The following is a 24,181-nucleotide window of genomic DNA, read 5'->3' on the forward strand; positions in this document are numbered from 1 at the left end:
AAAAAAAAAAAAAAAAACCTTCAAGAAAAATAAAGTTTAAAAAAAGAGAGAGTAGGATTCAATCTGTATTCAGACATAATCAGCTTCTTCTCTTGGTATGGATAGGATTTTTCACCATAAATTCTTCAAAGTAGTTGTGGATCATTGTACTGAAAATAGCCAAGTCATTTATAGCTGATCATCCCAGAACATTGCTATAACTTTTTATACAGTACATTTTACTTTGCTTGAAGTTTATGGAGGACTTTTCCAGGATTTTTTCCCTAAGATTATTCTGTTCATCATTTCCCACAGAACAACAATATTCCATGAAAATCATATACTACAATTTATTCAGCCATTCCCCAAATTATAAAAAAGAAAGCTGACCAACTGGAAAGAGGTACAAAATATTAAGGAAGAAAATTCATTCTAGAAACTTGGAATTGGGCAAGAAAATAATAAAACTAGAAAAAATAGAAAAGAATCTGAAATATCTCATTAAAATAAAAACAACTAATTTGAAGAACAGCTCAAAGAGAGACAATATAAAAATTTTTGGACTACATGAAAAATATGATAAAAAACAATCTGGATACAATATTACAAGAAATTATTCAAGAAAACTACTTGGAATCTAGAACAAGAGGGAAAGTAGAAATAGGAAAAAAATCATACAAGGAAAAAAAATCTTTATATTAAAATTTTAAGATAAGGTCTTGATATCTATGGTATCAACAACTAACTATATCCATTTGTAGATAGAAATGTAGCTATGACCACCAAAGGCCAGAAACAAAATATCTGAACAAAAAGTTTTTAAAAACAAAAGTAATAAACTACAAGAAAAGTGAAAGAATGCTCCAGGATCACTAATAATAAGAGAAATGCAAATCAGAACAATTCAGGTTTCACTTCCCACCATAGACATTAGCAAGTGTGACAAAAGAAGGGAAAAGTCAGTGTGGGAGATCATGAGAAGGTATGATGTTGGTAAAGTTGTGAATCAACATTAATTACATTTTTGGAAAGCAATCTGGAATTATGAAAAATAAGTAAAATGTCTACATGCCGATATATTTATAGCAGCACTTTTTTTTTTTTTTTTGGGTGATAGCAAAGAATTGGAAACAAAGCAGATGTTGCCCATGGACTGGGAGAATATAGGTGTGATACCTATTTTCAGACTTTTCCCATGTATCAATTAGCTGGATCTTTTTTCCTACAAAATATAGTATTATTATATGGGATGATTCTTTGAGAAGAAAACTGGAGTGATATTGGGAAAAAATCAAATAATATTAAAACCAAAAGATATTAATAAAATTATTTTTTTAAAACCTGAAGAGAAAAAAGAGAGCATCTAGTTGCCTTTGGTATAATCAATTCACTTGGCCTAAACTGAATCACAAAATATAAACGAGTGCTGAAAGAACTTTCAAATAAAGACTGCAGAATCATTGTAATAAGTGAAAAATTTAGGAGATTAGGGAGAAGTACTATAGGATTAGAGAGCATAAATAATTTTTTTAACTTTTCAATAAAAATTTCTTTAAAAGGAAGAACATAAGGTCTACAAATCAGAGGACAGTGAACTTAATTTCAATTTTTGGAAAAATTATGGAATGTGTTATCAGTCAACATCTAGAAAAGGACATGATTGCAAATTGTTTATTTTCACTTGAAACTCAAACAATGGTTACAACAAAAGAACATTCATTAATAATTTAATGTTAACTTGAAATTGTTAACTTGAAATTCAGAGGAATACCTTAGTCATTCATGCTTGGCTTTTATTGTGTATTTATTTGAGCATTCATTTAATTATTTATTTTGATATTAAGTCTCCCGATTTTGCCCAAAATTTGAGAAGTTCACTGGCCACTTCCAGACCAGATACAAATGTGGATGGGCACAGAAGCTTTGATATGTTCTGATTGTTCCTCTCCTTTGGCAGGTTGCTAACTTCACATTCTCTCATGCTCACTATACTGGCACTACATTTAGTATGAATACCAGCTCAGCTTTAGCTTTCACAAAGCTAAAAATTCCCAAGCTAAAGCATTCCATCAATCTCAGACTCTCCCAGAAGCAGAATTTACAGGATTGCAATTATCAAACTAAAGAGTGCTCCATAGAATTTAACATTTGTATTGCATGACTTGTACCAAGGCAGGGAAGTTATATTGTCAAATTTTCAGATGATAGTAGGCCAAATTGAAACATTTATTAAAGGTAAATGCAACATCCTATATTTGTGTCAAAAAATATCAAGTTCAAAAGTACAAGATGGATAAGTCATAGCTAGAGAACAGATATTTTTAAAAAGATGTGGAGGTTTTAACAGATTGCAAACTCCCTATAAAAGGATAATATTATATAAATCCAATACTTGTTGAATAGAGCATCATGGTTCAAACTATACCCTAGCAGTTGTCAACAGAGGAAAAACTGGAAACAGGAAAATCAATGTTGTGGCTTTTGCAATAGTCTAGGCAAGAAGAAATTCTGAGGTAAAGTTGGTGGGAGGGAAGATATGAATATGATAGATTCTGTAGAGTTGGAAATGAAAAGACTTGGTAACTACAATAGAAAGGTGAAATATAAGGGACAGTGGATTGTTGAGGAGTGATCTAAGGTTGCAAACTTGGGCAAGTAGAAGGATGAATATATTTTCTTCTCAGAAAGAGGAACGTCTGGGATATAAGTAAGTTGAAAGGAAGAAAATGCATTCTATTTTGGACATGATGGTTTTAGTGTGCTTAAAACCATACCTTGTAGGGATAAAAAAAAAAAAAAAGGTTTAGTCAATCATTTTGATGCCAATTATAGATCCTGAAAAACCATAAATAAATGACTGAAATAGTACTTACTTTGGTATTGATGGTAAGGCTCGTTCACCTTCTGCAAAACAAAAACAAGCAAATAAATAATAGCGAGGAGGTAAGCACAAAAAATATTTTTTAATATCTTTTTCTGATAAAAATCAACTTTAGCCTACAATGCTATGTCAATGGTCAACTTTCATAGTGCCTTAATTTTAACTGTCTAGCCTTATATTACTTTGGAAGTACACTTAATTCAAAGGGACAATGCAAAGAAACATTAAAATTAATTACAAACAGGTTCTATTTCTATAAATGTACAATATACAAATAACATTTATTTGACAATTTGATACTCATAAAATATTTTTTCAAAAGCAACTATATGAAGCAAATAGTGCAAAAACCTAAAATCCTGTGTGTTCTAAAATTTGAAAGGTGTTTTTTTTTGGGGGGGGGAAACAGTTTATTGTTTCCACTCAATATTTGGTGATTCATCTAATCTAGGTAAATAAATATTGTGATAAAGAAAAAATAGTCTGGCTATGCGAGATCATAAAAACAGGATAATATTGCTGAGATTATATGCTAGCAATCACTGGATGTATAACTCAAATGTGATTTGATAAAATAATTTACTTAAATACAAGTAGAAACCTAACAATAGTACTAATTGATGTATTTGCCACAAAAAATCTTGCCAACAGAATAAACATTCAACCTTTTGATATAAAAATAAAATAATAGGATTTTCTAATATCAATAACTTTCTAATATAATTTTCTCACTTAGGACAAATACTGTCAAAAGCTTTCCAAAAAAATTTACTAAGAATTGGCCAGGTAGCATGAATTATCCTTAGGAAACATAATGGTTTTACATAGACTAATTGGTGGGATGCCTTGAATTAGGCATTGCTTCTATGCTAGCAACAACAGAAAGGTGATTTATTTCTACTTAAGTGTCATCCCTAGATTCTTTCCTCAATAAGAGATTGCAGTACATTTTTTTACAGTGTTTTATACATTAGAGGAATTAAAGGACTCACTCACTGAATGAGGAAAAAAAGGCATAAATATTTTATATTTAATGAATATTCATTAAACTTTAAGCAAAATCAGTAATGATGGAAATACCATTTTGAAAGAGTTCTTAAGTAATTTAATCAAAACGTGTTTGCTTATATCAATTAAACTAAAGGCATCCTAAAGCTCCTCATGCCAGTTAACTATTCTGCTTGACTCAAGTTCCTTCACATTTAATCTAGCCCTTCATATAGAGGCCAGAGGGTTTTTTCATAAGCACAAATCCTAACATGGTACTGGCACTTTCCTATCCAATAAACTCCAGGGGCTCCTGAATGCCTTTAGGGCAAAATATAAACTCTAGTGTTTGGCTTTTAAAGTCTTTCACAACCTGGCTACTATCTGCATTCCTAGCTTTATTACTCCTTTCCCATGTTTTATGGTCCAACCACATTAGTCTTTTTACTATTCCTCACACATAGCATTCATTCTTCCATTTTCGTGCCTGTTCCTAATCCTTGGAATGTTCTCTGTCTCACAGAATCCCTTATTTCCTTCAAGACTTAGATCAAAAATGGTCAAAGGATACGAACAGACAATTTTCAGATGATGAAATTGAAACTATTACCACTCATATGAAAGAGTGCTCCAAATCATTATTGATCAGAGAAATGCAGATTAAGACAACTCTGAGATACCACTACACACCTGTCAAATTGGCTAAGATGACAGGAAAAAATAATGATGAATGTTGGAGGGGATGCGGGAAAACTGGGACATTGATGCATTGTTGGTGGAGTTGTGAACGAATCCAACCATTTTGGAGAGCAATCTGGAATTATGCCCAAAAAAGTTATCAAACTGTGCACACCCTTTGATCCAGCAGTGTTTCTATTGGGCTTATATCCCAAAGAAATACTAAAGAAGGGAAAGGGACCTGTATGTGCCAAAATGTTTGTGGCAGCCCTGTTTGTAGTGGCTAGAAACTGAAAAATGAATGGATGCCCATCAATTGGAGAATGGCTGGGTAAATTGTGGTATATGAATGTTATGGAATATTATTGTTCTGTAAGAAATGACCAGCAGGATGAATACAGAGAGGACTGGCGAGACTTACATGAACTGATGCTAAGTGAAATGAGCAGAACCAGGAGATCATTATATACTTCGACAACGATATTGTATGAGGATGTATTCTGATGGAAGTGGATTTCTTTGACAAAGAGACCTAACTCAGTTTCAATTGATAAATGATGGACAAAAGCAGCTACACCCAAAGAAAGAACACTGGGAAATTGGAATCCTTACTAACTGCTAACTAATTAGAGTTGATCTAATCTTACAAAAAGATTTTGGCCAGAACCTGAAACAAGGTACTAAGTAGAACTAATTAATACAAGGCTTGTGTTCACACCTTTACTCATTGGAGTTCACAAATATGCTAGCTTCACAAAGTACACTTTCTAACTTCAAGGGAGTCCACACCTCCCTTAAAGCTCTTTGGGCCAGAGAGCACTATGGGAGAAAACCTATAATCCCATTCTCTCAGAAGATTCACATATAAGGCGAGAGAGCCATTCCAGAATACATTTTTTTTTCCTCTTGGCTGGCTGGTGGCAGACAAAGAGTTTTCAGAGGATAAAGCTACGAGTGGAGAGTTCAGTGGACAACCAGATTCATCTTCATCTCACATCACTGTAGTTGGGGGCTGGGCTCCCCAGAAGGAGACAAGAGAGACATTCCATCTCTGTGTTGGTTGGAGGCTGAAGAAAGCAGAAGCAGAGGCTGAAGGACAGAACCTGTGGATTTGGAGATACTCGGAGGGCCCTAAGCTAAACCGGCTGTGTTCTGAGAAGAACAAGAATTCCAACATTTGAACTCATAACAGGAAATGAATGTGAACTATCTGTATTTTTGTTTTTCTTCCTGGGTTATTTTTACCTTCTGAATCCAATTCTCCCTGTGCAACAAGAGAACTGTTCAGTTCTGCAAACATATATTGTATCTAGGATATACTGTAACATATCTAACATATATAGGACTGCTTGCCATCTAGGGGAGGGGGTGGAGGGAGGGAGGGGAAAAATCGGAACAGAAATGAGTGCAAGGGATAATGTTGTAAAAAAATTACCCTGGCATGGATTCTGTCAATATAAAGTTATTATTAAATAAAATAAAATAAAATATTAAAAAAAAAAGACTTAGATCAAGCATTGCCTGCACCAAAACTTTTTCTAATTCTTCTAAATGCAAGTAACACTGTAAATTTTGTATATTGTGTATATGTTATCTAATCTGATGGAAATTAAGCACCTTGAGAATAGTAAACATTTCAGTGGTCTTTCTACCTTTGGCAGTGATACAGTTCCTGGCACATTGTTGATGCCTAAGACATGCTTTTTAAAAAAGAGAATAAAAAGAATGACCAAACCTATTATTAACAGTTACATAGTAACAATTCTACCTATACCATCTTTTCCAACAAACTGTACTTTTTTCATTCTAAACTTTACCTTCTTTCTATTAGTTCCTTCCATATTGACTTCAAACATGGTGAAGTCTCTCCAGTCTTAAAAAAAAAAAACAACCCAACTTTCATCAGATACTATCATCCTTACAAGCTGTATATTTCTTCTCTTCTTCAGCCAAACTTCTAAATAAAGCTGTGAATGTTTCACACTCTTTGTCCAACTGCAACTATATCCTTTGCTGGATCTTCATCCATGTCGTGTTCTCTAATTTGGTATATATGCATAAGCATCTCTAACACTAGAGCTAGTCTCACACCAAGCAAAGTCCTTTGGATATTGTAATGTTCTTGTTGGTTTTCTGGAGGTCTCTGGGGCAGCTTTCTTTTCAGCAGAGTAATCACCATGAGGATAGCCAGGTGTTAAAGTCTAAATCCTTTATTATCTCCTTCACCATCTAGTTTCCTTGCCTGGGGCTCCTTTAAGACCAGCCTTGGTCTCAGTGGGGAAAGTGCAGGATGCCAGCCACCACGGTACTGTGAGATGAAGATGAATGAGTCCGAGGGCTTGTGCTTCAGCCTGTAGCCACCACAAAGGTGGATGATGGAATGAATGGTTGGAATCTGTATCTCAGTCCCACCCTGGCTCTATTATAATTATATTATTGTAGGTATGAATCTTAAAGAACTATATTAAGTACTAAGTACATGTACTGAATTAGAGAACTATTAATCACCATGCTAATCTAGATAACTATTGTCTTATCAATTCCACTGAGCTAGCACTTTGTAAGAATCCTTGTTTCAAGTATACAGTTCTGGCCCATAACAGACTATCTCAAACTCTTCATCCAGTGGGCATTTCAAATATAACACATTTAAAATGGCAGTCATTATTCCTCCCTCCCCTGAATTCTCTTTTCTGAATTCCTATCTTGTCAGATGGACTCTTGTTGTCATAGCATCAGCCACAGGATCAAAGTCACAGCATGAGTGCTATCCTTGACACCTTACTCTAACTCATACTGTACAACCATCTTTCTATTCATCTATCACAATCTTGGTTCACAGGATCTTATCTAAAACCTGATTAAACTAGTCTCCCTGCCTAAAATCTTTTTTTCCTCCAATCACAGCCAAGGATTTACCTAAAGGTCTGACCATGTTATCAGTCTGCTCAATAAACTCCAATATCTTCCTATTAAATATAAAATTCTGTTTGCAAGCTCTTTATCATTCTGCCTTCTTACCAGTCCTGTTTTCTTACATGTTATTCTGTGTCATATACTCTTAAATCTAGCCATATTGTTCTACTTGCAGTTAGTCCTAAAATGTAATATGCCATCTTCAATCTCTTTTCCTTTACGCTGGCTGTCCATTATTCCTAGAATACTCTGTTTTCTCAAACTATGTTTCCTTGGCTTCAATCAAGATTTAGCTCAGATTCTAACTTCTTGCAAAATGCCTTTACAAATATTTCCTGCTATTCAATGCCTTTTCCTTTAAGAGTGCTTCTCATTAATTTCCTTTACATGCTTCTCTCCCCTTAGAATGCAATCTCCTTAATGGCAAGGCCTGTTTTTGCCTTTCTTTGTACCTTTAGGACTAAACACAGATGCTGGCCCATAGCAGGTACTTAATAAAAGCTTGCTGACTGAAATGTTAATGAGGTACATTAGAAGGATATTTTAGCTGAATCTCAGAGACTGAGTTATGAACAATAAAAATGAAAAGATATGTTAGGCTAGTTTGTTTCAGATTTTAAAAGCTAAATAGAACTGCATTTTTATATATTTTCCAACAGCCAATAGGATACCAGTGAAATTGGCTGAATAGTAAGCCACCTGGTAAAAACTCCTTTGGTTACAGTGTGTAGGATGAACATAACTGGGGTGAGACTTTAGGCAAGAAAAACGACCAAGAGTCTGTTGTGATAGTTGAAAGTAGAAGTGAGAAAAGCCTGAATTAAGGCAATAGATATGGGAATATCTTGAAAGGGCAATATGTGACCCTTATAGGAAATTCAGAAAACAATACCAACAATTTTCTCCATTGTTTACAGAGAGAGGAACTAAGATTCAGAAGGGAAGTTATGCCAAGGTCACAAGACTAGTAAGCATTCCAACAAGCAGGATTCTACAAAATGGAATACTTATCTAATTCAATATCATTTTGAAGTTTCAATTTACTCAATAAATTCTAGGAGGCTCAACACATTTGTTTAAAATATGCACCAAGGCACTCTCTCTTTAACAGGGAATCTTGAGCATCAAAGTTAACTCGGGTCAAGAGCAGAGCCCACAGAGGTAGTTAAATCTTTTTGATCTCATTTGGATTTTAATCCTTAGTATGAAAACATCTTTTATCTACACGTCAAATGTAAAATGAGAAGATGAATTAGTTAAAAAAAAAAAAGAAAAAAAAGTACTTATTAGTTACTATTTGCCAGGCATTTTGCTAAATCAGATAATGTTTTGAAAGGATCTGACATGGTTTGGAACTAGCAGCCAAGAATTATATTTATGCTAATTTCTTAATGGAGTTACTATAAGACAATGAAATAATGAATGTAAAAATATTCTGAAAACTACAAATCATTATTCACACATACATATTTCTCCACCCCACTCCACCCAAGCTGGAGGTATATAAGATATACATAATCAAACATACAACATATCACACACATATGTGTGCATAAATATACATATATGAAGGTGGACATAAATGTGAGTCTTTGTGTGTATAAAACAAATATAAACATATTTATTTACAAGGAATTATAAACTGGAAAGAATCAGGCAAGGCTTCTTTTAGGAAGAAATACTAGAATCTTGAAGAAAGTTTTCTTCAAGATTCTAGTATTTCTAAGAAGTGAAGATGAGAAGGAAGAATGTTTCAGGAATGAGGGATAATGTATGCAAAGGCATGGAGGTAGATTTAATGTTAAATAATGTATTATGAACACCTAGCATGTAAGTTTAGCTGGAATTCAGGGAGCATGAAGGATAATGTGAGATCTGTCTGAAGAGATAAACTGAAGCCAGACTGGAAAACTTTATGCACTAAATAGGAATTCTTATTTTATTCAAGGCCATAAAGGAGGCAGAAAAAGGAACAAAGAATGGAAAAGTGTGAATGAAGTTAGGGATCAGAAAATAGAAGGGACTTCTAAGGTTATCATAGACAGAAGGAGGTGATAGAGAGTTAACTGATGATTAGAAATATAGTTGCAGGTGGGAATACAAAGGAAGAAGTACCTATGAGCCATCATCCTATGTGAAATTTTATGCATTATTCTTTCATGCCCTGAAATACTGTCAGGAGAAAAGTAATGTAAAATTAGTTATTAAATGAGAATAACAACTCCCATTTCTATAGTGCTCTTAGTAAGTTTTCTTAAAACAATCTAAAATCCTAGAATAGAATTTACTTTAAAATTAGTTAATTACAATAACTACAATAATGTACAATACAATAAATACAATAAATATAGATCTTTCCATACATGTAAAAACATTACAGAAAATGTATTAAATTGCTATATCAAAATAGAGCTCTCTGAAGAATAAGAACCACCATTTACTCTCTTGATATTTCTTTCAGTTGCCTGTATTACATATCCACTCACCAAATCCTTATTTACTATGTAGAATAAAAAATGATTTTCTTCATAACTTTAACATCTCCTCAATCTTCTTCATGTGTCAAGTATTTGTATGTCATTTGTAGATAAAGAATACTAGCTAAAGCTATGTTGATTTATGGCTTCCAAATTTTGTACCTTACCTAGGCATCTTTTAAAAGGCAAAATCTACTGAAAATCTGCTAGCACAATTAAAACAAAGAAAAATAAGTAACAAAACAGATGTGGCACTATACCTTTCTGAGGTCTAATGATAAAAGACTGTGTGGCTCCATTAACTAGTCGGCAATATCCATCTATTAAGTCAGCCATATTCTCTGCAATGGTTAAAGATGGGGCTGTCACTGTGAGAGGCTAAAGGAGAGAAAAGAGACATTATTGTTGTTATCCATACTCAAAGGAACAGCTGTGCCATGACATCAGAATTCAGTATAAATTTAAAACCAGAGTAGAAGCAGTGGTCAAACAAAAAATATTAGAATACATGAATGAAAAAGGAAGTATGACATTTAAGTACACAATTCCTGAATGTGTAGTAGGAGAAATAAAATAAAAACTGATTTGTTTAAATATAGAATAATTTCTTAAAATAAATGTCAGAAAACCCTTTTTCTTATCCAGAATGTACACAGATATAAAGGAAAGATAATAAATGAAAAGCTCCAAGTTCTGAATTAAAAAAATAATTCAAACAATTTGGAGAAAGGCAGGTATGAGATTGTACAACAAAATACACAGTGGCTTCGAAGTTATAGGTTCTAAGCTCACCTCTTGCCACTGTCATAATCTATGCAGCTTTAGGTAAATCCAAGAATAAAGAAAGGGGACTGCTTTTAGATTCATGCCAGCTCTAAGTCTATCATCATATGATACAATCATCTTGGAAATCATTGCAGTTGTTCAGTCATGTCAAATTCTTCATGACTTTACTTGGGGTTTTATTAGTAAAGACACAGGAGGTTCCTCCTTCTGCTCATTTTCCAGATGAGGAAATTGAGGCAAATAGTTAAGTGACTTGTCCAGCATCATGAAGCCAATAAGCATCTGAGGTCAGATTTGAACTCGGGAAGAAGAGTCTTCCTGACTCTAGACCTAGTATTCTGTCTATTGTACCATCTGACTGCTCCCTTAGGGGTTAATAATTTTGCTTTTCTTCCTCCCCTCATTCAACTTGGATTCAATTCTTGTAAGTATCACCATTTGGTAGTTTTATTTAAAGGCATAGAAGTCATTATTTCCCAGAATCTTTGAGTTGTGAGTGTCTACAATGTATATCTAATCCAAACCAAATAGAATAAGGATTTTTTTCATATCTATGACAGGTGGTCATCTAATTATCAAATTAAAAGACCTCAAAAGTAGAGGGGAATTTCCTGAGGCAGTTCTCACAGTATTTTGGGATAATTGTACCCAGATGTTTTTCCTTACTTTAAGCCTATAGTTTCTTCTTAATTTTCATCCATTTCAAGAATCATGAAAATAGAGAAAAAAAAAACACATTCTTTTCACTCAATCTATCCTGAAACCATTTAATGCCCATATTGCTCCATCTTTTCTACAAAGACAGCATCATTTCAGGCAAACTACAGCATTCTCCTTATCTAAGTTTTTTCAAAAAAGAAAATAAATCTAGCCTGGCACAATCTATTGCTGATGAAGAAATGATGGTTCTATGTATTCAAGCCTTTTTTTTCTAGATATTTACTATTTTTAAGACAATAATGATACATTTAAAAATTATGGAACGAACTGAATTCAATGAATTAATCAACAAGTATTTACTAAGTACCTATATTGTCAGGCTCTGTGCTAAGTATGAAGGATATAAAGAAAAAGTAAAATTTCTCTTCATATGTAGTAAGAAAGAGTCAGGAGATGAGGAGGAAGCCTAAGTCACAAAACCAGAGAGAACAGAAGAATGAGGGTGCCCAGAAGATGGAAGAATTTGAGAAGGAGAGAAGGGGAGACAATGAGCTGCATTTTGAACAAGCTGAGTTTTTATACATCTTGTATATCTGATTTTAAATGAATAGTCAACAATTGAATTCATGATATTTTTGAAGTCACTAAGAGAGAAGAGGTAAAGAGGAAAGATAGAGCACAAAACCTTGGGTATTACAAACAGGTAAGTGACATGATATAGATAATGACCTAGCGCAAATATCAAAACCAAAAAACAGAGGAGAGGCAATTCAGGAGAAGCAGAGAATCAGCAGTGCAAAATACAAAAGAGGTCAAGAAGTATGGATGACAAGGCTCTTAAGATTTAGCCATTAAGATGTCACTAACTGCTTTGAAGAAAGAAATTTCAGGTAAATGATAAGGTAGGAAAGAGGAGAGATTGAGAGAATTAATTGGCAGCAAAGAGTAAACATGAGTTTTTTTCGGGGTGTTTTTGTTTTTATCTTAAGTTACACACCTGTTCAATACTGATAGATAACTTTTAAATTGAAAAAGATCAATAAGGAACCTAGGATGATATGAAAACTTTAAATGACTTGAATAAAATTTCAAACTCATTTAACACTCTTTAATTATTACACAATCACTTTTCTTGTATCTTTTTTTTCATTAAGAGTTTTAGGACATTCTATCTTTATTAAGTGCCTCCTGCATACAGCATTTTAATATATTTATTTCAAACAAATACAAAATAGAAAAAGAAAAAAATTGTCATATACACATAAGAATGAGAGGATTCAAAATATGTATATTTCCATTTCAAGAAAGTGAATAGAATAAAAGAATTGGTATTCAGAACTATACATCTTTGCTTCCTTCCTTCCTTGTAGGTTTTCTTTGGTTTCCTGATATGAACTTTTTACTTTATATTTCTGCTTCCCTACCTCCCTCAAGCAGGCTACAGTTGATATTTTTTGTATGCATATACACACACACCGTACATATACACACATACATACATATACATACAGATAGATACCTATACTCATACACACATTTATATATTTATATGTAAGGTTATACTGTGCTTGTCTGTCTTCTGTTACTCTGAAGGTGGATAACATCATCCTTCTGAGGTCCAAGTCTCTCCATATTTTTCTAAATCCACCAATTCAATATTTCCTAAGCCACAGGAATGTTCTAACCTTATACTAATTGTTTTGAATAGTTTAAAACAATATTAATATGCTTGACAAATAATGTAGTTTTCCTATTTTGATTAAATCTATTTTAATCTTAACTTTATCTAATATCAATGATTGTGACTCCAGCTTTTTTCCCTAATAAAGTCTACTTCTGATCATTATTATTTGTGTGTACTTCTTATTTCCTATCCCTACGGACTCTTTTACTTCTACCCCCTACTTTGCCAATTCTTCCTCATCTGCAAAGAATCCTCCGTTATCCCCAACCCCTCCCATTCCCATTAATGTACACATACTTCAATACCCATCTTATCCTATTCCCTTCCCTTCTTATTTCTTTATAAATTTTGAAGAGTTCTAGGTATATATGTATTGTTCCCTCTTTAATCCACTTCTGATGTGATAGGATTTCAGAATTACCAGCTCTCCTCCTCTTTTATCTAATTCCTCTCTGTCAATTCTTGCTCTCACACCTCATTTGTATAACATAATTACAGTTTTTACCTCTGTAGGTGGTTTTGCTTGTTAGAATCACATTATACTCAGCTCTTCCCCAATCTTTCCAATTACTTTCAAACTATCCAATTACTGACAATTTCAGACATATGGTTTACATTTCCACATATAAAAAGTTTGTCCTTATTAATTCCCTTAAAATTAGTCGTTGATTTCTCTTGTCTTTTACATGTCAAATTTTTTACTAAGGTCAGGTAAGGTTTATTTTTTGTAACAAAATCCTGAAAGTCTGAAAATTCATTGAATATTTTTTTTCCCCTTTAGGATTATGCTTAATTTTGCTGGATAGGCTATTTTCAGCTGCAGCTCTAGTACTTTTGATTTCAATATATAGTATTCCAAGATATGAATTACTGTAGTTGCTGATTGGTTTACTGTGATTCTAATTGTAGTTCCAACATATTTGAACTGTTTTGTTGCTACTATTGTTGCTTATAAAATTTTCTCTTTGATTGGGGGATTTCAAAATTTAGTAATGGTGTTCGGGTTTCCCCATAAGATCTCTTTCAGGTGGTGATATCAGTGGATTTTTTTCTATTTTTACTTTCCTCTCTTGTTCTAACATTTCAGGATAATTTTCATTAATTATTCTTGTATTATTGAATCAAGTTTTTTTTTTTTTTTTAATCATAGCTTTCAGGTAGTCCAATTATTGTTATTTTTCTCTTTTTGTTCTCCAGATCTATTGTTTTTCTAATGAGATGTCTCATAATCTTTTCTACTTGTTTCTTTTATTATTTCATGGTCTTTTATACCTTTGCTGACTTCCCCCTGCCCAATTCTAATTTTCAAAGAATCATTTTTCCCCTTTAGACTCTGTGTCTCCTTTTCTAGCTGCTTGACCTTTTCATAATGTTCTTAATTTTCTTGGATTGTTCTTATTTTTCAAGTTTTTCCTCAACATCTTACATTTAATTTTTTTTAATAAGTCTTTTTATTTCCAAAACGTATGCATGAAAACATTGACCCTTGCATAGCCTTGTGTTTCAGATTTTCTCCTCCTTCCCCTATCCTCGCCCCAGATGGCAAGCAATCCTATATATGTTAAACATGTTAAAATATGTTAAATCCAATATACATATACATACATACATACATATATATGTATATATATATATATATACACACATACACATATTTATACAATTATCTTGCTGCACAAGAAATATCAAGATAAAAAAAAATAAAGGAGTAAGAAAACAAAATGTAAGTGAACAACAACAAAAAGAGCTAGAATGTGATCCACATTCGGTACCCACAGTACTCTCTCTGGATATAGATGGCTCTCTCCATCACAAGACTATTGGAACTGATTTGAATCTTCTCATTGATGAAGAGGGCCACGTCCATCAGAATTGATCATCATATAGTCTTGTTGCTGTGTACAATGATCTCCAAGTTCTGTTCATTTAACTTAGCATCAGTTCATGTAAATCTCTCCAAGCCTCTTTCATCCTGTTGATCATTTCTTACCGAACAATAATATTTTATAACATTCACATATCATAATTTATTCAGCCATTCTTCAACTGATAGGCATACACTCAGTTTTCAGTTTCTTGCTACACTACAAAGAGGGCTGCCACAAATACTTTTGCACATATAGGTTCCTTTCCCTCCTTTAAGATCTCTTTGGGATACAAGCCCAGTAGAAACACTGCTGGATCAAAGGGTATGCACAGTTTGATAACTTTTTGAGCACAGTTCCAAATTGCTCTCCAGAATGATTGGATCCGTTCACAGTTACACCAACAATGCATCAGTGTTCCAGTTTTCCCATATCCCTTCCAACATTTGTCATTATCTTTTCCTGTCATCTGAGCCAATCTGAGAAGTGTTATCTCAGAGTTGTCTTAATTTGCATTTCTCTGATCAATAGGGAGTTAGAGCACCTTTTCATATCTCATTTAATTTTAAAGTCTTTTTTTGAGTTCTTTTATGAATTCTTTTTAGGTAGGTGACATCTGACATTACTCTTTGAGGTAGAAGAGGTTTTTTTTTTTCTTTTAACTTCAATATTCTTCTCTGAAGACTGAACTCCAGTCTTCCCTATTCCCATAGAAACTTTCTATGGTTGCAATTTTACTCTTGTCTGTTTTTTTAATTTTTAAATTACCACCTCTAGTTTTGGGGTGGGGGATGATGGTACCTCCAGCCTCAAGATCTCTTTCAGTTCTTCCCTGTGACCTAAAACAAAAAACTAAAAAGTTTACCATCCAATAAGTGCCTATAGCCAACAGTTTTTCTGCTGCATTGTCTCTGCACTCACTAGGCTTGTGCTGGCTTTTTTTAGTCCAGGGCCACATCTCTGCAGTACAACTGGACCTTATTCCTTATTAGCAGAGGTTTCCTCAGTCTTCTCCACTTATGACACCAGACTCCCCAAGTAGCGTGGGAAATGAAAGCTCCTGTGGCTGAGGTAGAGGCTAACTTCCAACCGACCTAGCTCCAGGGCTGCCTCTTGGAGTTTCAGTGGAACTAGACTAGATGAAGACTAATTCCTCTGGTCCTATTATTTTTCTTCAGCTCTTCTTCCTTGTCTGTCCAAGGAGGACCACTGTTCTGCCACAACTACTATAGATTTTTTTTTGATGTTACCCCTAAAGTATTTTGCCTTATTTGTGGGGGAAATCTGGAAAGTTTGGAATTTTCTGACTTACTCTGTCAGCCATTAATCCCAGAATTCTCCTCTCATCTACTTTTTCTAAAAATTTTGGGGATTAATAATAAGAGGTAAAGAGTTATATCAAATGGAAAGTAGATTTATTGTCTGTAGCAAATAGTTGAAGATTATACATTTATATTAAAATATATTTGTATTTAAAATATAGGATATTTTAAATTGCAACATATAGTTAAAATTTTATACCTCAAACAATCTTATATACTTACCATGCTTTTAGTCATCTCAAACTGAGCTTTTCCTCTCTAATTCTGTTTACATTTTCCATTCTGCACCCTCCTAGAATTAATCCAACTTGCTCCTAATCTTTCATAACTTTTATTATCTTCAAGTCTCATGATTTATCCCTCTTTGTACTTTGCAGTTGCTTATTTATATAAATAATTATATATACTGCTGGATATATAATTATATATATATATTATGCTCTGTACATATAAATAATTATAATAATAATAATAGAGGCTCCTCCTTGAAGACAGGGACAATTTTGTTTTTACCCTACACTGTCAATGCCTCCAGTACTAATTTGTAAAAAAAATGCTGAATTGAGAGTAAATTTGGTAATTCTTAATCTTTTTCCACTCTCAATCTCTTTTCAACTGAGAAATTTTTACATGATCCCAGTTACAGAGGTATATAAAATACACCTCAAACATTTATGTATGTAAATCAAACATTTATTGATAACAAATCACACATACTTTCGTGACCTCTCACATTCAGTTACAAGATTTCACATGGGGTCACATATTACAGTTTAAGAAGCTCGAGTATAGATGACTTCTACAATATCTTCCACTAATTTTATGATCTTATTTTATCTTAAGTCATTTAATCATTACTGAGTACAGATCTAAAAACTTACATGACTTCTGATAAAAACAATTTTTAAAAAAGACAACATTTGTATGAGGAACAATGGGAATTACAGAATTATACACTAACTTGACATAGTAAATTTGAAAAAAAATTCTAACTTTCAGTTAATTTCTTGAGTGAAAATTGTTAGTGATCACATGTCTGGATAGGAAAGATCCCTAATTATATCCTGAATGTATCATTGACCTGGCATCTCTTTACAATCAATCAGCAAAGAGTACACAATGGGTAAAGTTCTTTAAAAAAAAAAAAAAAACTGGCACTATATAAAACCCTTTAGTATTTGTGGCCTTGTGTACTACTTGTAGGACTTTGTCTAAGTACCTCAATTTCCTTGGGCCTTGGTTTCCTCATCTGTACAATGAGGGGCCTCTGAGCTCTTTTCTAGCTCTAGAACCAGGAGGCTTAGGCCTCACCACTTGGAACTACAAAATCATTCTGACAGTAAGAAAATGGAAATAAAGGAGCTTTGCATCTAGCCTTGTTCTACTGGAGAAGTGCACAGATAAAAAGAATTAGTAAATGAGATATATGTCTTCATACATAGGTATTTCACATTAATGTTGCTAATGTACTTTGTTTCAGTGAATACATCCAAATATTTAACTAAAAACTATATTCTCATCTACTGTCACTGGACTTCATGGTGCTTTTCTTCCATCACACTTTTGATATTTAATAACAACTATTATTATTATTATGGTACGAATCCATGAATTTTTAAAAAGTTTAACAGTAAATATTCATTCTCCAAGAGAGCAGGAACTGATTAGACAGTAACAGTCTTTATATATTTGGAACAGTGGTCCACTTAGAAGGTTAAGTAATGATGAATCCTGAAGTTGGCACTTTAGCTAGTTTCATTTTAGGTTCTAATACTTACTAAATGCAAAAACTAATGCAATCTTTTTCTTTCTTTCTTTTTTTTGCAGAGGTAATTAGGGTTAAGTGACTTGCCCAGAGTGTTAAGTGTCTGAGGCCAGATTCGAACTTAGGTTCTCCTGACTTCAGGGCTGGTGCCCTATCCACTGCGCCACCCAGCTGCCAACTAACACAATCTTTACAGGCCTCAGTTTCCTCAATCTAAAATGGGAACAATAATAATACTAATAATACTCAGGTTATATCTGTCTAACAATGTTGTTACAAAGGAAATCCTATATAACAGTAAAAGGCTACATGAAAGTAAGTCATGATACTATCATTACTGTTAACCTAGGAATAATCCCTAGGGATCAGTAGAGTCTCTTACCTCAGGTGCTCCTGATATTTTGAGTTGCAGCATTCCTTTTCTGTCTTTGTCATCACTGTTTGAATACTGAATGGTCTGAACTTGATTGAAGTCTGCAAGATGTGTAGGCTGTAAAGGTAAAGACAATCTAAATGCCTTTATACATACCTAGTACACTGTATCACCAAAACATATTCTGGCTCAATAATTTTTTATTTTGATTTTAAAATCTGGGAAGGGGGGATGATTTGGCCTCTTGTTTGTTTGTCTACTCTCTACAGAATTTATTTCATCTTCTCCCTTTTTTACTTGCAAATGATTTCTTCTTCATATATGTGATAACTGTAATAACAATAACAGTGTAATTTCTATTATAATTATTTTTGTAACTAGATAGAAACTCCTAAAGGGTAGGGACCAGGTAATGTACTTTTATCTCCCTTCTGTTCAATTTTGTATACAATAAGCATATTGGATTGAATAAACATGCTGAATAACAACTTATGTATTTCTTGATTGACTCTTGCAACAAATATATCCCAAATATATTTGTTAAGGAAAACTACTTCCAAGTAAGAAATAAAAATACTACTATGCCATAATTATGTGCAGTACACAAAACTACTAATTTTACACATGAAGTTATAAGAACAGAGATCTAGGTTCTAGCATCACCATTAAATAGTATGTGATTTAGGTAAAATTAAACAGGCTCTCTGAATTCAATTTTCTTATCTGTAAAATACCTGTATTTCTTACCTAAGTTGTTGAAGGAGAGAGTTTTATAAACTATAAGATGTTATATAAATATTTATCATAGTGGAAATTACCAATAAATTTACAGAAAATACAGTGACTAACAAAATGCATAAAAAGAATCATTGAGTTCACACAACTAAGGAATTTCAGTGAGTCTTCAAAGGTTCTTTATTTCTGTCTCAGTGCACTGGAAACCTTTCCATGAAAAGAATAAATGGCAGAGTTACAGCTTCTAGTAAGAATGACCTACTTTTTCTTTGATTCAAAGATTAAACTATTAATTCACCTTTGAGTGAGTGCATTAAGAATGCAGGGATACTCTGCATGGGCAGTTGTAGTGACAAAACAATACAGAGAGACTTACATTGGAGCCCTTGTCTGTAAGGTAACTGATGCCTTCTTCTGGGCCAATTGCCAGCTCCACAGAAATGATCCAACTTGACTTTTTGGGGTGAATAGATGAAAATTAGAGGTTGAGGGAAGAATAAGCACAAGATCATAAGCAAATGAATAAATAATAAATGAATAAAGGACATGAAGAGAGCTAGTTTAATTCATGGTTCATGGAACATTTAAATATATTTCACCAACCAAGGTAAAGATTAATAGCCAAGTGGTGTTGTGAAATGAGCATTGGTTATGGAGCCAAAGAACTTCAGTTTAAATTCTCGTTCAATATACTTAAGCAATAATGATTAGTAAGTTAGCTTAAAACAATCTGAGCTGCTTCTTTCATATAAGATGATATCTAAGGGTCTCTTTCTGAAAGAAATTTCTATTAGAAGTCATAAGAAGTGCTATAAGTCACAATGATCCAACATAGCTTCACACAACCTAAATCCTTCAAAATTTTCCAAAGAAAAACAATGATTAACACTACATATGTTACAGTAACTTTGTGTTTATTTTGCTTGGTCAGGATCTATGATTTTATTGTTACAGAGAAGGCATGGTAAGGAAATTTCTTTCTCCAGTTCACATTAGCAACCTTGAGAGCTCAAAGATGGCACACAATACATGTCAAAGGTAGCATTTTTTTTTTGACTCTGACATTATTTTTATATCTACTTTGTTACCACAAATCAGTAATAAGTTAATACTTCCCCCCCAACCAGCTGATTATATAACTTCTACTACTTTGTTTTTAAAGCAGTCTGTTGAGCTTGCCAATTAACTATATTTTTATTTACTCTTGTAATTTTTTTTTGGAAAGCCACAATTTGAATGTATTGAAATTTTGAGGAAAACAGTTAAATTAACAAACAAACCATATGGTTAAATGAAAAGAGAAGCATCAATACATAAACACTTTCATGAAAAATGAAATAAAGTTTCATTTATTAATCAATGTGACTAAAATTTTCCCCTTTTTACCCAATCCATATAAAGTCAATATTTTGTGGTTTAAAAAAAATTTGAGGCAAAATTTTCAATCAGAAATTAAAGTACAGACACTCTCCATCATATAATGTTCCAATGTGGCTTTGCAATAATACAATAAATAATAAACTATTCACACTATAATACTATTCCACCAAGTAAGAGATCAACGTGGAGTATTTAACGGTTATTCTAACTAATATTGTTTTTCCAACTGTGTCTGACTCATCATGACCCCACCTGGAGTTTTCTTAGCAAAGATACTGGAAGAGTTTGACATTTCCTTCTACAGCTCATTATAAAGATAAGGAATCGAGACAAACAGGATTAAGTAATTTGCCCAGAATCACACAACTAGTGTCTGAGGCCAGATTTCAACTCAGGAAGATGAGTTTTTCTGATTAGGTCTGGGACTCTAATTCATTTTGCCACCTAACTGCCTTTCTAATTAATATTTGAGTATAAATGGGTCTCCCTTGTACTTATTGTGACTATTAGTAAATATACATCAATATCATTTCTGTATACCAAACTCTTTACTGTAGTGGTGCTTCACTGAACACTGTTTTTATGGAATCAATTAAAGAGTTTGGACAAGGTATACTTGTAAGCACAGCTAACTGACTGCAAAAACAACACACAAGAAATTAAACAAGAACAAAATACCAAAAAAAAAAAACCTTGGCTTCCCAGTAGATTGCCCATTTTCTTTATTACTTCTTAGACTTACCCCAAGAGCACATTTGAAGCATTCTTTATCAAATCTGTACACTGGAGAGAGAATTTCAAAGAATTTCAGAATACTTTCTTCTCTATTAAGATTGGCAAACTGACGAAATGTTTGTTGTATCAATTTTCTGAGGGTTTTGGCCTTCAATGCAAAATAACACAAAAACAATTTAAGTAAGCAACGTTTAAAAAACATCATTCCATGAGACACACAGGACTATTGCAGGTATATCTCCTTTTAGCAGTCTTTTTCTCATGTTCAATCATACATCACAAACTGCCTACTGTATATCTTGACCTGGACTAGATAACAATAAATACATTTCTTTCTAATCTAACATGGTGGCAATTTACAGAACTACATTTACATATTAACAGAGGTCCCTTTAAGTCTCATGAATCTATGAAAGTCCAAACTCCAATTAAAAAGTGATGTTGTTAAAACAAATAACAATTTAGCACTTTTGGTTCAAAACATAGCTTTAACATAATGAATAACTCTATTATGGTTGAAAAAGTCCCAGACCTGGGTCCTCATCAATAAAGCATTTAGTCAATCAGTAAACATGAAGCATTTATTTATGTGCCAGGTCCCCTAATCAATGCAAAGGATATAAAGACACAAAAATGTTTTCTACCCTCAAGGAGCTCACATTTTAATGGAATGTGATCACATGGCAAATAACAATGTACATACAGATATAAAAAGCATAGATGGAAGGCAGTAAATAGGAGAATGAGAATGTGGAGAACAGGAGAGGGCTCTTCTGACAGAAAGTAGAATTTAATCTAAATCTTTAACAAAGAGGCTAGCAAAGTCAAGAGATCGAGAAGAGAGAACTCTCCAGTAGAGGAAAGAACTCTCCAATAGAGGAGAGAACTCTCCAGTAGAAGAGGGAACCAGAGAAAAGACACAATATTAGCAGAGAGAAAGAATAAAGAGGCCATTGTCTCTGGATTGTAAAGTATGTAGAGGGGAATAAGGAATAAAAAAAGGCCAGAAAGTAGAAAAATATGTAGAAGGGGAGTAAAGAATAAAAGAAGACTGGACAGTTAAAAGGGGGCTGGATTGTAAAAGTCTTTAAAAGCTAAACAAAGGATTTTGTATTTGATCCTGGAGGTTACAGGGAATCCCTGAACTTTACTTAGTAAAGAAATGGCATGGTGCTTTAGGAAAACCACTTGGAAAGTTCTATGGAGGATCAATAGGAAAGACTTGGGATAAGGAGACCAATCTTAAGTTCAATATAGGTAGCCCAGGGAATGGGTGATGAGGTGCCAAGTAAGATGGCTATGTGAATAGAGAGAAGGGGACAAACATGAAAAAAGTGAGTTAGAAATGAACAGATCTGACATTGTATGAGCTATGTGGGATATAGAACATAGGAAAGTGAAAAAAAATAGTAGTAAGATTTTAAGGTAAAAATACAGAGGCAAAGTGTAAGAAGGATCTTAGTTCTTGAGAAGTACTGCATGTACTTCTCCCACATGTCTGCAATTTTCTCTTCTTGAGCCTTTTCTTAAATACTCTGAATTTGCAAAAGAATTTATATTTCTTTGGTATTTTTAGAAGATTTCATGAATTAGCACAAGGCAAGGTGAACAGGGAAATGTATTTTGTCTTTATTTTTTTTAGGTGAGAAAAATTTAAGTTCATTGACACAGTTTTTAAACCAAACCAGGTATTAATTATGGATATCTTAAGAAGACAACTGTTGAGTACATGTCCTTGTTTATTAATACACATTTTTAAAATTCAATCATCTACATAGCTAGAAATTCCAGTGATTTCTTCCAGCTGAGAATTCTATTAAAATAATAACCTACCTTATGCTGCCATACATACATTATTGTTACATTTATGTTGTCTAGTTTCCATAGCTACATGTAAAGGCAAGATACTCTTGTATCTCTTCTAAGAGCTAGCATACTTTCCATCACTAAGTCCCTGAGGAAACATATAGTGACAGTATCATCTCTATTTCATAGACTGGGAAATTGAGTTTTAAAAAGGTTTTGTGATTTGGCCAAGTCTCTCAGCTTTAAAATATGAGTTGGTGAGTCTTCAATCAATCAATAAGCATTTATTAAGCACCATTATTTTGATACAACTACTGTGCTAAGCACTGGGGAAAAAAGTAAAGTGAAGGAAAACACTACTTCTTGAAAAGACCTGACATTTTAATGGGGAGGAGAATAGCACAGTAAGTTCATATAAAAACAAATGCATCATAAATGTAAAGTGAATGAAAATAATTATATACTAATTAAATATAAGTCAAGTCAGTAAGTATTTATTGACTACTATGTTCAGGGCACAAAGAAAAGCATTAGAACTAAAGAGAAAGGTAAAAACAGTTCCTGACCTAGGGTTCAAAAATACACAATCTAACAAGGAGGAGAACATACAACCAACTATGTGCCAAAAGATCATAACATATTTTAACTCATAGGCAAGAATTCATTGCAGTTTATCAAGCAAAGGAATGATATAGTCAGAGCTGTACTTTAGGAAGATATAAACAGAACTGAAAAGACTTGGCAACAGATATGAAAATGATGAGTGTTTGGGGAGATTAAGAAAAAATGAGAAGTCAAGGTTGACATCCACATTGCCAAACAAGGATAGGAGGGACTGGGGAAATGGGTGTACCCTCAAAAGTAATATACTAGTAAGGAAAAGGGAAGAGTGTGGAGGAAAAGATGATAGTTTCGGTTTTGGACACACAATTTAATTATTATTATTTTTTTTACGGCATATCTACTTTAAGCTGTCTAAAAGGCATTTGACAACATGAAAATAACCAGAATAAAGATAACTGAATTTGGATGAACTGATTTGAATTCTTAATAAACTAACTGGTTAAAATTGCCAAAGAGAACTGGGTCCAAGATAAGAGTTGTAAGGAATCACTGCAGCTAATGATAAATCCCTAGAAAAAGATCCAGTAA

The 24,181-nt window shown here is 33.3% G+C and overlaps 1 protein-coding gene across 8 annotated transcripts in view; it reads right to left on the reverse strand.

Annotated features, from left to right (window-relative positions):
- The window catches only part of PTK2 (protein tyrosine kinase 2), a 389,065-nt gene that overhangs the window by 140,955 nt on the left and 223,929 nt on the right, over nt 1–24,181 (reverse strand). For all 8 annotated transcript variants that reach the window (XM_051971146.1, XM_051971147.1, XM_051971149.1 and 5 more), the window contains 5 exons: nt 21,231–21,371; nt 19,485–19,562; nt 18,383–18,490; nt 10,179–10,296; nt 2,853–2,883 (listed from right to left, as the gene is read on the reverse strand). In XM_051971146.1, coding sequence (XP_051827106.1) covers nt 2,853–2,883; nt 10,179–10,296; nt 18,383–18,490; nt 19,485–19,562; nt 21,231–21,371 — 476 coding nt within the window. The remainder of the gene's footprint in view (nt 1–2,852; nt 2,884–10,178; nt 10,297–18,382; nt 18,491–19,484; nt 19,563–21,230; nt 21,372–24,181) is intronic.

This window comes from Antechinus flavipes, chromosome 1 (assembly GCF_016432865.1).
Source record: "Antechinus flavipes isolate AdamAnt ecotype Samford, QLD, Australia chromosome 1, AdamAnt_v2, whole genome shotgun sequence".
Classification (NCBI taxonomy): Eukaryota; Metazoa; Chordata; class Mammalia; order Dasyuromorphia; family Dasyuridae; genus Antechinus; species Antechinus flavipes.